This window comes from Leucopleurus acutus (assembly GCF_964270905.1).
Source record: "Leucopleurus acutus genome assembly, chromosome: 6".
Taxonomy (NCBI): domain Eukaryota; kingdom Metazoa; phylum Chordata; class Mammalia; order Artiodactyla; family Delphinidae; genus Leucopleurus; species Leucopleurus acutus.
This window is the reverse complement of record NC_139149.1, coordinates 83,430,172-83,445,922: the sequence shown is the minus strand read 5'-3', so window position 1 is coordinate 83,445,922 and position 15,751 is coordinate 83,430,172. Positions and strand designations below refer to the sequence as shown.

At 38.5% G+C, this 15,751-nt stretch overlaps 1 protein-coding gene across 1 annotated transcript; it reads right to left on the bottom strand.

Moving 5' to 3' along the window:
• Positions 1 to 1,993: 1,993 nt before the first annotated feature.
• LOC309962904 (mitochondrial protein C2orf69) lies at positions 1,994 to 15,419 on the bottom strand. The gene is made up of 2 exons (XM_082840982.1): positions 14,966 to 15,419; positions 1,994 to 4,988 (listed from the first exon to the last, which is right to left on the bottom strand). Exons 1-2 carry the CDS (start codon positions 15,326 to 15,328, stop codon positions 4,161 to 4,163), a joined length of 1,191 nt encoding a protein of 396 aa, XP_082697108.1. The 5' UTR covers positions 15,329 to 15,419; the 3' UTR covers positions 1,994 to 4,160.
• Positions 15,420 to 15,751: the final 332 nt, after the last annotated feature.

Here is a 15,751-nt window from a genome sequence, read left to right as displayed (position 1 = left end):
AATCCAGATTGCTTAAATGACTGTCTAGGCTGACACAGCTGGGTGATAGAAACTTGAAATTATAGTTGTGGTGCCCAGATTAGTAACTCTCCATTCTTACCCTTAGGTGCAGCTCATCTCAGATACTTAGGGATACATTATATAGTTATTCTCTGGTTACAGTTCAGGGCCACAAAGGAATTTTTTTCCTCTGCCAGCAAAACAACTCAATGTGCTGCTTGCTACACAGACAAGAGATACAAAGTAAGACTAATGACAGGTAGACAGCAGAGTGTAATATAAAAATGGAATAGCATGCAGTCAAAGAATGAGACAGGTATATGTATGTACTGGCAAGGTATTTTCCCAAGGTAATTAAATGAGAAAAAGGTTTGAAACTAGGAGTACAGTACGATGCCATTTGTGTAAAAGGTATGCTGTAAATAAACATTTATTTGTATATGCATAGAATTATCTCTGCAAGGATACATGAGAAACCAGTGGTAGTGACTGCCTCTGAGGTTAGACAAGTAGATGGGAAGACTGGAATTTGCAGTTATTATCTGATATTTTTTTTTTGCTCTGGTATATATTATTCTTTCAAAATAAATTTTAAAAATACATGCGAAGATTGTAATTATTTTCTTCTCACAAACATTAACAGTATTTTTCTTGGTACATAATTACATCTGAATTCTATTTATTCAGTAATTTCAAACTTGTCACTTCGATGAAATATCAAAACAAGGGAAACAAGGTCAACATGGCTTATTTTCTATCCTTTTGAACAGCAGCTATGTGAACATTTGGAAAGAACCTTAGTAATGAGGCTTTTCTTTTCTTTTTTTTTCTGTTGTGGCCTCTCCCATTGTGGAGCACAAGCTCCAGACGCGCAGGCCCAGCAGCCACGGCTCACGTGCCCAGCCGCTCCGCGGCATGTGGGATCTTCCCGGACCGGGGCATGAACCCGTGTCCCCTGCATCGGCAGGCGGACTCTCAACCACTACGCCACCAGGGAAGCCCAATGAGGCTTTTCTTACCCATCTAATGTTGCCAACAGACATCAAAGCTTAATCTAAGAAGTTGACCCCCACCAAAAAATGCAGGAAGCAGGAATGCACATCTGGATGGAGTTGGAACTGTGCTGCTGTGACTCCTTCCCCCAGTGCTAAAAAACAGATACAGTCAGGAGGAACTAACATAGATTGGTAGTCACCCACATATCTCTGGTGTTACCTTACAGTCTTTTTTCAAGCATACAGGCCATGGGTGTTTGGATGTCTTAAATACACCTAAGTTATATTGTATTTTTTCAAGTTCCATTAAATAGGATACTAAAATGACCATCCTAAGTGACTGCCTGTCTCTACCACTAAGAGCTGCTTGGCCTCTCTGCCTTTGTAAAAAGCAACCTGAATTCACAGATGTCTATCTACATGAATATCTTATCCTCTAAAGCATGTTTCTCTTAAAAGCCCTTAAATGAAGTGTAACAGAATAGCTCTTTTAAGAATAATACCTTTTTGTTTCATATTTTTCCTCTTAAGCCTTAGTCTATTATACATTTCCATCCTCACATGCTGGAACTGTTTTGTCTGTACTGTATCCTCAGTGCCTAGACCTTCTTTGCCCTTGGTGGGGCTTAGATATTGCATGAATGAAATGAAAAACAGATCACACCATATTCTAATCAAGTCTCTTGATGACAGCTAAAGGAATACAGATGATTAGCGTAGAAAAGGAAGAACTTACTTATTTTCGAGAGATTTTATTGTCTAGGAAATCCAACAGAAGGAAATGATGCTATTTTCTGTGGAGCAATTTAAAGGAAAAGAAGAGATGTATTTTTATAGGAAAGGTTCAAAGTTGCCTGTATAAAAAAACATGGAGGTTAATGAAAACACACACAAACCCAAACTGGCAAAGTGGAGAGAAATCGCTTCCTTCCAAATAACGATCTAAAGTTTTAACAAATCTAGTAACAAAGAGCACATCCAAACAGACTTCTGTGGATTAAATTTAATACAACTGTACATTCATGCTGTGGCGGTAACAACTTTCACATTATTTGTTTGACTACTTTTCTCAGTTGACTCTTTCATGACACAAACACAAAGGCACAATCCAAAGGATACACTAACATAATAGTTTTAAACAAATGTGGAGAAAGAACAAATTTTAAGTATTAAACAAATATTTGAATATGGATCAACTTGAATATATTTTCATTAAAGAAAATATTTTCAGTTCTCAACACTGTCTCATTTTGATGCAATGGCAATTCCAGGTGTCCCAGACAGTTATTCTTAATATCCATTCAACATATAACAATTACAATTAAGCATTTACATGACTGGATAGCTACAAGGACCATATTTTAAATATCTCAGATTTTTAAATGAATCTTTCTGCTAAAAGTCATACGTTTTCCATTTTAGTTAATCCTGTAGAAATAAATGCCTTTCCTTCCCCCCCTCATTAAAGTACTCAGTAACTTGGCTATGTTACATTAGATACACATAAATTTAACCAAGGATTATTAAACGTATTGAAAGAAGCCATCCAATCAATAATGGTGCTTTAAGACAAGGTAATAAGTCAAATGTTAGAATTAGGCTGACTTGTTTCCTTGTTGGGAATTTTGGGTCTCAAAAGAAACAGCAGGTATTTAAAAGAAACCAAAGCAATATAAAACTACTGTACTTCATCCTTAAGAAAAAAAACATTGAAAGATACTATTCTGAAGTTCATACAATTTAAGCATCTGGTAAGTAAAAATCCTTTCTTATAAGTTTCTGAATATTTGGAATATATTCATAGAGTCATTAAAATATAATTCTGAGACGAAACCAAGAAATTAACATTTTAAACTATTGTTTTATATATTTAGACCCTCTGGGTTATTGATATTAAGCTTCAGTCTTTTTTTTCTTTTTCAGTCTGAAAGCAGCATGTTACTTCCCTGCTTAATTATTTCATGACCTGCAAAAGCTAATTATTAATAAACAATTTTTAAAAAGACCACTAGCCTTTTATTGTAATCTTTCAATGTTAGTTGACATTCATTAGATCTTGGTTTCTCAAAATGTATTTATCTAGGTCAAGAAAAATGGGCAGAAGGAAACCTCACCCAAATTATGTAGCAGTGTTAAGCAAATTCAGTCTTTGAGCCAAAATTAAATCATTTGTGTCTTCAAACTTTCTCTTTCAACTTTTCATATAGCAATATAGTTTTACATTTTGGCCAAGGAGAGATGCTTTCTTTGGGCAGACAAAATCATGCTTCAGGAGAAATAGTGACTTAGTTCTATAGAATCTGTCTCCTTTTCAATAGGGCACTACCAAATAGAGTATTACATTTTACCTAAGTTGCTCTCTTTCAAAAGATGATAGGATGAAACAATTTAAAAATCTGTACTGTATTTTTACCCAGTATACATAATTATGTTCAATTTCAAACAATTTTCCAAAAGAACTGGTTTTTTGCCAAAATGCAAGAAACTCCAAAATGTCTTATCCAAAAGTTGCCAATTAAAAATTAAGCCACAGTGCTTAAGTGTAGGATTTTTAAAAACTAACTTTACACTACTGCACATTCTTAGATATGTGGAAACAAATACATTTTGACTCTTAAGAAAAAACACTTGATGGCACACTAAAGAATGACACCATAAGTTTATAAACATAAGGGGCAGGGTATAGTTATTGCAAATTGATGGAAAACATCAGTGTGCCTTCACTTTGTTTGAAGAGAAACAGTGTTTCCACTCAAAAGTTTTCAGTGCCAAAATACCTAATTACCCTTAAAGTATCACCAAAATTGGTTTTAAACATTACTCAGAAAATAAACTATTTCCAACAATAACCATCTTAATTGCCTTTTATAAGGACTATATTATAACTTTCATTCTTAAGGGTCTTGTATCTCCCTGTAGGATTATCACAAACCACCTTCTGGATTTCAAATAAACTAATTCTAACCCAGTCCCAATTAAAAACTATCCACGTTCACAAGCAAGGAACACTACTGCACGTTAACACTCATAGTTTAGGAATGTGTGCTTCCTTCCCCCCAGCCCCCACCAAAAAAAAACCTGACAATGCATCTATGAATTACATCTCATTATCTGAATTTATAGCACAAAGTGCTTCTGCTCTTCTGCATTAATAATACTGCAGTCTCAAAATACTTCATGAACCCTGAAGTGATTCTCTATGGAAGGAGCTTCGTTTGCAAAATGAATTTGGCTAGTCACCTGCATACCAAAATCTCCAAGTATCTGAACAAATTTCTTGTGCTCCTTTCCAATCCAAGATCTCATTGGATCATGTACTTGGTAAGGTGTTACATGGGTGTGAACAATAATCCCTGTTTGTGCAAATTCTTTCAAGACTTCTGGATAAGTAATCCAAGTATTGCTTCCCCCAGAATGACCGCCATCCAGCCAGTACATTGTTTTTATGCTTTTGATAAAAGCATCAATGTTCTTGTCTTTCTTGGCTTCTTTCAATTCAAAAAGCAACTGATTCAAAACAACACAACCTTTACTGAATCCAATCAAAGTAAAAGAAGCACCATTTAGTGATGGTGGATAAAAACTCATGGCAGACTCATCAAATTTTTCACAGGTCCTCTCTTTGTCTCCCCGGCAACCATTAGTAGTATGAGAAGAACTGGATCTACAATTAGATGCTTTGGCGTCCTTATTCAAATCTTTCACATTCTTCTTTGGTAGCAAACTCTTCTGACTTAAGTTAAAAGCATTAACTAATAACGTATAAAGATGCTTAAAAGCTCCAAAGTCAGTATTGTGTTCTGGAGCACCAAACATATTGCTTTTCACAAAATTGTCATAGCAGCTGAATTTGTGCAAATGCATTCGGGAACACTTTATCACCCAAATATAACTATTGGGGAACCGGTGGGCTAAAATGGTGGCAACATTTTCTAGACTCCAGTTTTCCCACTGATAATTCTCAGGATGACGAGTCATAATTTCATGGTAATTCTGAAAGGTAAGGAAGATAAAACAAATATTAAATACACAGTTATGTAAAATTATTTCCACAAAATTAGTTTCCCATTTTTATTGGGGAGGAAGTAGGGATGTTATAATGACCTATGGTTAATGTACTAGAAATGAAAACTATAAATCTATTACCTTCTGGCTTTAAGATTTTAAACAAATCACTTCTTCAGTTTAAGCCTCAAATCCATCAAACACAGGGTTATAAGATAAAGCTAAATAGCACAGTAGAAATTTTAATAAGAAAACACTTTAGAATGATTATAGATTTTTAAATGGATTTTATTTAGTATACATATGATCTATTATTCCTAAGACATTAACTGAAAATAAAAATTTGGTTTCTTAGACAGATTTTTTGACCAACACAGAATTCTAAAATATTTTCCTATTAAAGCTGCTATTCTGAACTCCTCCCTCTTTGGATCACTCTAGCAACCTGAATGCTATGTTTAATTTCAATTTTAGTATTACAAAGCTGCAATGAACATTATAGAAAAATCTTCATGTACATCTGTGATTACATCCTTAAAAATAAATTCCCAGATGTGGAAAAACTAGGTCAAAGAATATTCATAATTTAAGGTTGACTATATAGACTACAATACTGTCTTCCAGAGAAGTATGTATAATTTTTCTTTTATCTTTGTTAAATTTCATTGGCACAGGATAACTTATTCTAATTTGAATTTATTAAAAATTTAAATGAAGTTGAAATTTTGTTCATATATTTATTAGCCATCTGGATTTCTACTTGTGCCTGTTCATATCTTTTGCCTTTTTTTATTTGGTTTATTTATAAGTATTCTATATATATTAATAACTTTTTGTTTATGTTCTAAGACGTACATGTAAGTTTTGTTTTCCTTTCAATTTTTATTCATAATATCCTTAAAAAAGGGAAATTCATTCAAATTTATTTCATTTAGTCTATAAAATTTATTGGATACGTACTGAACAGTCATGGATCAGAAGAGATGAAACCCCTGCCCACACAGAGTGCACATTCTAGTACAGAGATACATAATAACTCCATGAGTTAATAGAGCAGCACCCTCCAACAGAAATATAACATGAGCCACATGTACAATTTTCTAGCATCTATGTTAAAAAAAAAGTAGAAAGTTAACAGGTGAAAAAAAAATTTTTTTTTTTTGGCCACGCCCTGCAGCATGCAGGATCTTATTAGTTCTCTGACCAGGGATTGAACCCATGCCCCCTGTAGTGGAAGCATGGAGTCTTAACCACTGGACCGCCAGGGAAGTCCCAAAATTATTTTTAATAATACATTTTATTAAGCCCAATACATCCAATATATTATTTCAACATGTAACCAACATAAAAAATACTGAAATTATTACATTTCTTTTTCTTTCTAAGTTTTTGAAATATAGTGTATATTTTACACTTACAACACATCTCAATTTGGGTGCTAAATTTTCATCGGAAATACTTGATCTGAATTTAGATTTCATAAGATTTACAGTTGCAAAAGTAGATTCACATACCCAAGTTGCTCAAACACACTTAAAAGTTTTCCAGGAACTGAACTATCAGTTTTTAGATTTAAAGTTAAATACAATTTAAAATTTAGTTCTTTGATCACACTAAATTTCAAGCGGTCAATAGCTACAAGTAGCTAGTGGCTGGACAGCACAAGACGTTATACGTGATAAGGGTGATAAGGAGCGTAAAGTTTTGGAGTGGGTGGAAGATTATTATTTAAACACAGGGTAGTCTCCAATAAGACAATAGCTGAGAAGGGCCTGAAGGAGCTGAGGGATTGAGTCATGATTATTTCAGTCATAAGGAACTGCAAAATGACCTGAAGTGGAGCCATCGTTGGTGTAACCAAGATACACCAGTGAGACCAGTGTACCTCCAGTGAAGTGAAGAAGGAGCAAAAGTGACCACTAAGAGGGTCACAGAGATTGCTGGTGAAGAGGGGAGGTGCTGATCATGCCTCGTAAGATACCCTGAGGACTTTGGCCTTTGCTCTGATAGGGTGTGGAGTAGATGGCTGATATAATCTGTTTGGAAGGATTACTCTGACTCCTGTGTGCAAAGGGGCAACAGTTTGAAGCAGGGAGACCAGTAGGAGGCTACTTAAGTATAACCCCAATGAGAGAAGGTGGCTCGAACCACAGTGGTAGTAGAAGCAAAGGTGGTAAGAACTGGTCAGATTCTGTATATATTTTGAAGGTAGAGTCAACAGCATTTGCTAATGGACTGGGTATAGGGTGTGAGAGAAAGGAAATAGAACTGTACTTTTTCCTTATTTCTAACAATCATATACCAAACATTTTTAAATGCACCTCTCTTTTGACCTAGTAATTCTACTTCTAGGAATTTATCTCAGGGATATACTTGCACACATGCATAAATAAATCTGTCTAAGGACATTTATTCCTGCTTCAGTTCTATGAGCACTCATACGGGTTGTAAAATACGGGTTGTAAAATAAGGGCTAAAAAAACCCCTGAATGCTGAGCTATCATTTGTGTTTAAAAAAAAAAAGTTTGCCTCAGCATAGAATGTCTCTGGAAGGACATATAAATCAGTAACAATGGTTAGCCTTAGGGAAGGGAAATCGGAGACTGCCTCCAGTCATCCAAAGGGATGAAAAGGAGACTTATTTTTCAATGTACAACCTTAAATAAAATGAATTTTTAGCAATATACACATTTTTCTATTAAAAAAATTAAGACTAAAAGTAATACTACAAAAATTTAGTCTACATGCAAAGGTATAAGGAAGATATAAAAACCACCAATCCATAAAACCACCATTAGAAATAATCACTATTAAAATTTTGGTGTCTAGTATTCCAGTGTTCTGTAGTATACATACACATATACAAGTATGTATGTAAGAGAGCATTCTTTATTTCTTCCCTCAGCAAGATTATACACACAGTTTTCACTTAAAAATGTTACAGGCATGATTCCTTATCAATAAGTATAGATTTGTATAATTTTTAGACTTCCCATCAAAAAGATTGATACCAATTGATACTTCCACTGGAAGTATACATGAATGCTTATTTTCTCACATCCTTACCCACATTGGCTATTAGCATTAATTTTTAAAATATCTTTGCTACTAAGATAAAATGATATCTTACTTTTAATTTGCATATTTTTATTCCTAATCAGGTTGAACATTTTTCTATGTTTATTGGCAATTTTCATTTGTTAATTCTCTATTCATATCCTTTGATAACTTTCCCAAAAGGATGCTCAAGTCCTTCTTAACAGTTTTTACCTCATTAATATTAAGTTTGTCATATATGTTAAAAAAAATCTATTCCCAGAAGGCCATCATTTAATTTTTTTATGGATTCTGCTACTGCCTTCTGCACATCCAGATTTATGAGATATAAAATTATCATAGGAGCTTGGATCTGAAAGGGCTCATCTAAATCTTTTTTTTTTTTTTTTGATAAATATCTCTTTTTTTATTTCAGTGAGACAACAAATTTGGGCCCTTTCCCTTGTCCCTACCTATAAGAAATCTACACTCTTTTTCTGCACAGAATGCTTTCGTCCAAAAAATGAAAGAATTTGCAATTCAGGCACCAATGTAAAGAATAGAGGGATGAACATGAAAGGAACTACCCCCACATGCAGAGGTGGGCATGCGTGCACACACATAAGCATCATCAGAAAGGGAAGGAACAAATTTCCAACACAAATTGAAAGGTGGAAATATTCTTGCCTATTGAACTTTGACTTCCATTTCTTCACATATTCATCAGTGGGCATTTGTGGGTCACTAAGCACAGTTCACAGTCCCTCAAGAACACAGTCCAGTGGGAAAGACAGAGATAAATAATTACAAGGCAATATGATTACTGCTATAAAGCAGGGATATGTGAAGAACTGTGAGGGGACATAGAGAAAGGGAGACTCAAGCTATGTTTTGGGACATCAGGGAAGGCTCCACAAATACATGAGCTCAGTTTTGTAGTATTAGTAGAAATTCCAGAATTATGCAGTAGAATTCCTATTATGTCTGAAGTAGGAATATTAGTCAGGTCTTCATAAAGACACCCAAATATTAGTTGGGAAGAACAGCGCCAACACTGAATTATTCTATGGATTCCTAAATAGCTAGTTATAAGTGCCAAATACACAAGAAAGCACAAACATCTAAATCGTTTTTATAGCTAAGGAAACTGAGCTCCTACAAACTATACAGTTATTTATATTATATAGTTATTTAATGAGCTAAAATGAATAAGATTTTATGACTCCGTTTAGTCTCTACCACATAGGAGGTGGTAAACCTAAAAACTTGGTGTTTTCTTTGATTAACCAGAGGTTACATGATCAGAGTAGGAAAATGCTCATACTAAGTAACTGTGTGTATGTACTAAAATGTAAAAATAAGATTGTTACTCTTGTGTCTAATAAGTCCAAATCTAAGAACAATGGATAAGTACTCCCATATTCTAGAAAGAGACACCAGACATCCCCATAGGACTTGCTAACAGGTAGTCAAAACCAGTTCTGCAACCCAGGCTACTATACAAGGCCAATCTACAGAAGAGGTGGAAGAACGTGGGAAGAAAGGGTTTTCTTTTGAGAGAGTTTTCATCCCAGTTGGGAATGCAATGCACTTACTCTCCCTGTAAGGGCTAAAGGGTAGGAGGCATGCTTCCTCATCCCCAGTGAGGCAGGCGGCAAGAGAATCTCCTGGAGAGATTAAGGGTAGTTACTCTGTGGAGTAGATGCTTGCTGACCTGCAAAAACATAAAGGCCCATCCCACACTGCTACTGAAGTACTGGTACAAAGGATTTTTAGGAAAACTTGACATGTGTCTCCATGATAAAGACTTAAGTTAGGTGGACTATGGTTATAGCAGAGTGAGGAGAGCTATATAGGGTACGAGCTGTACTTCCATAAAAAATGGGTCAAGGGGGCATCTTCGCTGAGCATAAAGTGGACATCTCACATAAGCAAGCTAAAAGGACCGTAACAGGAACAGCCTAAGAAGGCTGCTCGTCATAGCACACGAAGCCCCAGGGTATATGGTCAGATGTGAAATAGTAGAGAGTGTGTGTGTGTGTGTGTGTGTGTGTGTGTGTGTGCGCGCGCGCACGTGCGCCCATGGTTCTTGGCACAGAGCTCCTAAAACCCTTGGAATTTCATGGGTGACAGGGGTTGGTCACCAGAAAGACCAAGACATGATGAGAAGTTTGGAACTTTCAACCCCACTCCCCATTCTCCAGAGAGGGACTGGAAATAAAGTTAAAGAACGATCATACCTATGCAATGAAGTCTCCATAAAAATCCCCAAAGTACAAGTTTGGATAGCTTCCAGGTTGGTGAACACAGGAGGTGCTAGGAAAGAGGTGCACTCAGAGAGAGCATGGAAGCTCTGCACCTCTTCCCACATACATCTCTTCCATCTGGATGTTCACCTGTATCCTTTATCATATCCTTTCATAACAAATGGGTAAACAGTATGTAAACTGTTTTCCAAAGTTCTGTGAGCCATTCTAGCATACTAACTGAACCCAAGGAGGGGGATCGTGCAAACCCCAATCTATAGCTGTTCAGTCAGCAGTACAGGTGATAAACTGGGACTTGGCGACTGGCGTCTGAAGTGGGGAGGGGAAAAGACTTGTGGGACTGAGCCCTTAACGTGTGGAATCTGACATTAACTACAGGTAGATAGCATCAGAATTGAATTGAATTATAGGACACCCAGCTGGTGTTGCAGAGAATTGCTTGGTGTGGGGGGAAATACCCACACATCTGTTGTCAGAAATATTCTGAGTGTGGTAATAGTGTGAATAGCAAAGGAGAGTCACATAGGAGAAGTGAGTCTTTTCCTACTCACCAGGACATACACTTAGGGCATGGTCATCTATATATCCTAGTGTTTAGGAAAGCAAAAGTTTTTAAAAGCTAAACTTGGAAATGACCCAAATGTTCATGAACTGCTGAATGGGTAAGCAAATTGTATGTCCATACACAGAAAACTACTTGGCATTAAAAAGAAATATACTTCATGACAGAAACAACAGGAAGAATGCATTTCAAAAGCATTAGGCTAAGTGAAAGAAGCCAGACACAAGACTACATACTACATGACTCCTAACTAATGAAAATCTAGAAAAGGCAAAACTATACTGAAAAGAAAGCAGATTAGTGGTTGCCTGTGGCTGAGAAAAGAGATTGACTAAAAGTAGGGCACAGGGGTACTTTTTAGGGTGATCAAGATGTTGTATTACATGATTATTGTGATGGTTACATAATTGTATTCGTTGAAATTCATCAAATTGTAAACTTACACTTAAAAATAGCAATAGGCCTTCCCTGGTGGCGCAGTGGTTGAGAGTCTGCCTGCCGATGCAGGGGACACGGGTTCGTGCCCCGGTCCGGGAAGATCCCACAAGCCACGGAGCGGCTAGGCCCGTGAGCCACGGCTGCTGGGCCTGTGCGTCCAGAGCCTGTGCTCCGCAACGGGAGAAGCCAGAACAGTGAGAGTCCCGCGTACCGCAAAAAAAGAAAAAAAAAGAAAAAAAAGAAATACCTACAATCCTGTATCCTGAGGATCTAAAAAGCAAGAAACTCAAGAAAATTGGACAGTACCTACTTAAAAAAATTCTGATCCCCCTCCAAAATCACTACTGATAAGAAAAACATCAGGAGGTACCTAAAGAAAAGTGAATTACTACGGCCTCAGCTTTCCTATAATTCAAAGGATAAAAGGGCAAGCATAGAATAAAAAAGGACGTACAATAAAAGATGACTGCAAGAAGGAAATCAAAAAAGTAATGGTAATTAGCATTTAAAATTACACTGTCAACCAGATCCAATTAACATCAAATAATGAATCTGTGTTAACATGAGGCAAAACTTCTAATGGTATCCTACAAAGTTCTGTTTGGCCCTATTCTGTTCAATATTTATCCAAATTAAAAATAAAGATATAGAAAGAATGCTTATTTAATCTATATATGATATAAATGAAAATAAAGGTTCCAAAAGGATCAATACACTAAAAGATGAGCTGTATCTCACAGGGTAAATTCATAAGAATAGACATTAGGCTCAAAAGAATCAAGTGCAAAGAGAAGGAAATCTGAGCCTAAAAGCCCTTCATATAATAATAGCCAAGTAGCACTTAATACATTGTTCAAAAGAACTTACGTTTATTCATTCAATAAGCTATCTACTGAACACCTACTTCATGCCACTCACTAAGCATCGCAGATATAACAGTGAAGAAAACAGACGTGAAGCGTGCATCATACTAGTGGAAGACAGACAAAATCCAAAATGAATTAACTAATATAGTAAATGAAATGGATAAAAATGAATTATCCTAATTATTTATTAGGAGAAAAGTTGACAGGGATCCTGTGCACATGTATGATTATTAAATAGGATGGTCATCAAAGGCCTCACTGTGAAGGCAACTTTTGAGCAGAGACTTGAAATAGGTGAACTAATGAATCCTTACAGACATCTGCAGGAAAATTGTTCCAGGCAGTACGTGCAAACTTGAGGTCAAGTGTGTCTACCATGAGCAATATGAAGAAGGCTGGTGTGGCTGGAACCTTCTGTGGAGAGTAAAACAGATAAAGGAAACACTCAAAAAAGCAGCAGGGTGGGAATTCCCTGGCAGTCCAATGGTGAGGACTCCAGGCTTCCACTGCAGGGGGCACAGGCTCAATCCCAGTCAGGGAACAAAGATCCTGCGTGCCAAGCAGTGTGGCCAAAAAAGAGAAAAAAAGAAAAGAAAAGCTACAGGGTGGGAAAGGTAAATAGAGTGAAGGGCCTTGCATGCCATCAAGAGGACTCTGGCTTTTACTATGAGTGGCATGGGAAGCTGCTGGTGTTTTGAGCAGAGGTGTGGTATGATTTGACTTAGGTTTTTAAATGATTATTCTGATCACTTCTAGATACATTTAGGAGGTAAAGCCACTTTATTTGCTGATGTATTAAGAGAGGACAAAAGGATAATTTCAAGATTTCTAACTTGAGCAACTAAATAGGAAGTGTTTCCATTAACTGAGAGACAAGATGATGACTACAGGAAGAGCAAGTTTAGGGACAAAGATCCAGAGACTTTAGGTTTGAGATATCTATTAAATGTCCGAAAGGAAATACGTGCATGTAACCGGCAAGTCTAAAGTTCCAGGAATAGGCTAGAACACAAATGTTGAAAGTCGTCAGAGTATAGGTAGCATGTAAAGCCACAAGACTGAAAGAGATCACAAAGGGAGTAAAGGTAGTCAGAGAAAAGTCCAAGAACTGAGCGCTACAGAACCCCCCAATAATTAAAAAGGTCATCAGAAAGATAAGAAGGGAGGGTAACTCATTGGGTATTCACATATTTAATCCTCATTGATATCCTATACATCATTATTCCCATTTTGTAGCTGAGCTGGCTGCAACACAGAGATTTAACAATTGGCCAGATATTTCATAGCCAGAAAGTGCAGAATCAGGGTTTAAAACTAGGCGATCTGGCCTCAGAGCCTTTGATGCATTATTATTCTCTATTTCTTCTCTAAAAGCCCTGGGTTTTTAGAGGACTTCATACTCTGCATAAATCAACAGTGTATCACTGTCCAAAAAGCTAATGGAATCTCAGGCTACTTAAAGAAATGGATGATGTCAAAATGAAAGGAGGTATCAGTCTAACTATATTTAGCACTTTATAGATTTCACCTGAAGATCTGTGCTATATTCTGACTTGCACACTTTAAAAATATTTAGTAGGTGTTCAATGAAAGTTAGTTATCATTATCATTATCATCATTATTATGGATGCACACAGTAGCTGGTCCACAAAACCCTGGAAGTCACTGTCAGCAATGCCATGCTGATTTCCCAAACCGAGCAAAAGGGCATCAACTGAGTACAGTAAATTCCTCCTCTTAAATCGAAATACTAGTTTTGATTAGCAGTCAACTAGACCAGTCAATTATTTGGAGGGCAAGAGAAAAAACTACATATACCTTCATCATCATCTGACTCAGGGCACAACGTTTGTAAACATATTTTTTTAAAGCATTAATTTCAAAAACAATAATTGTTTAATAAACTAATTATTTCACGGTTTAAGAAATACATTCAGCCATATTTTAGCTTTACTTGTCTATACCAGCACTACCCAAGAGAACTCTGTGATGAAGGGAATGTTCCGTGGAAATGCTCTGTAACTGCACTGTCCAGTACAGCACACACAAACCTTAGGGGCCGCTGAGCATTTGAAATGCAGCTAGTGCGACGGAGAAACTGGATTTTTAATTCTATTTAGTTTTAATTAAATAGCCCCATATAACTAATGGCTACCCTATTAGACAAAGCAGTTCTAGATGATCTAGATTAAGGCCCAGCTTTCCAGGACAACATAGCCATGTATATTTGCCTGCAGCCGCAAGATTAATAATAAAGATAAAATCACACACAAAAAAGTACAGAATTTAGGTGAGCATCAAAATATTGACATGTTTAGCGATTCCTGTCCCTTTTCTTCCACCCATTCTCCCCTTCTTAGGGTTACTGAGAGCGTCACACCCTAGTACCAGTATTTTGTCTGTTTACTTTTTAATAACTGCCAGCACGCTAATTTAAAAGCCCTCTCTCCGCCTCCTGCCCCCTCCCCCACCGATCCTCTGAGAAACCAAGTTATAGAATAAATACACATTTTCTCGTTTCTAGGTCTTCAATTCCACCCCCTCGAAACCTGGACTGACGGCTGGCTCTTTCGAAGTCGTAGCCCTCCAAGGACACCTCCTGTCTAGGGCTCTATGAGGAGGGGGTCAGGGCGTGGAAGGGGCGGTTCTGGATTTCGTGGAGCCACCCCGTTTAGCGCCATGTGTGAGTGTGTTCAGGCGAGGCAAGGAACCGGGCCCCAGCTACGAGGGAGGAATCTAGAGAATTCACATATGTACAAGAAGAAGGAGCAGGTGCCCAGGCAGGCCGCAGGTTACCTGCACATCCCCGGGGAAATAGAGTACGTGATGCTGGGGCGGTGGTTGCGGCTCCTCCTTCGCCAGGTCCCCAGGGAGGTCCCGCCGTTCCAGTCCCTCCCCAGCGGCCGCCGCCGCCGCCGCCGCCGCCGCCAGCAGGACCAACTCGTTGCCTCGCTGCGGGTCGGCTCCCGGCACCGCGGACAGCTGCACGCATTGCTGCCTGCACCGCTCGGCTGACGGGGAGCCGAGAGCGCCGCTGCGGGTGCTGCTGCCGCCCAGGTTCATGGTTCCGGCCTGAGAGCTGAACGCTGCGACTCCGATTCCGAGCTGCGGTAGCAGGAGAAGCAGCGGCGGCGACCGCAGGAGCCCGAACCCCCACATGGGTCGCCGCCGCCAGAGCGGGTCCTAGGGTGTGGGAGGGCCTGAGGGAGGACGTTGGGCCGGGTGCCCAACGGTCTGCGGGAGCGACCCAGGCGAGAGCCGACCCCGAGGGCAACGACGGCGTCAGAGGCCGACGTCCGCGCGCAGCGTGCGTAAGGGAAGGAGGGGTGTGCGCGAAATCCGACTCCGGTTCCCGGAGGGGGCGATGAGAAGGGGCGTGGCCTGAGGCAGGACGTTTGTGATTGGTGGGTTCTGCCGCGGCCGGGAAGTTCGAACGGAAGTCTGGGAAAGAGTCTGAAGAGAGCAAAGGAAGCGGGAATGAACTGAGAACCCCGAGCAAGAAAGGCGGCAGTTGTGATACAGGCGCAGCAGGTGCTGCCCGAAGGTCGCTTCCAGTACGGGGTAGAGCATTTTGAGTATACC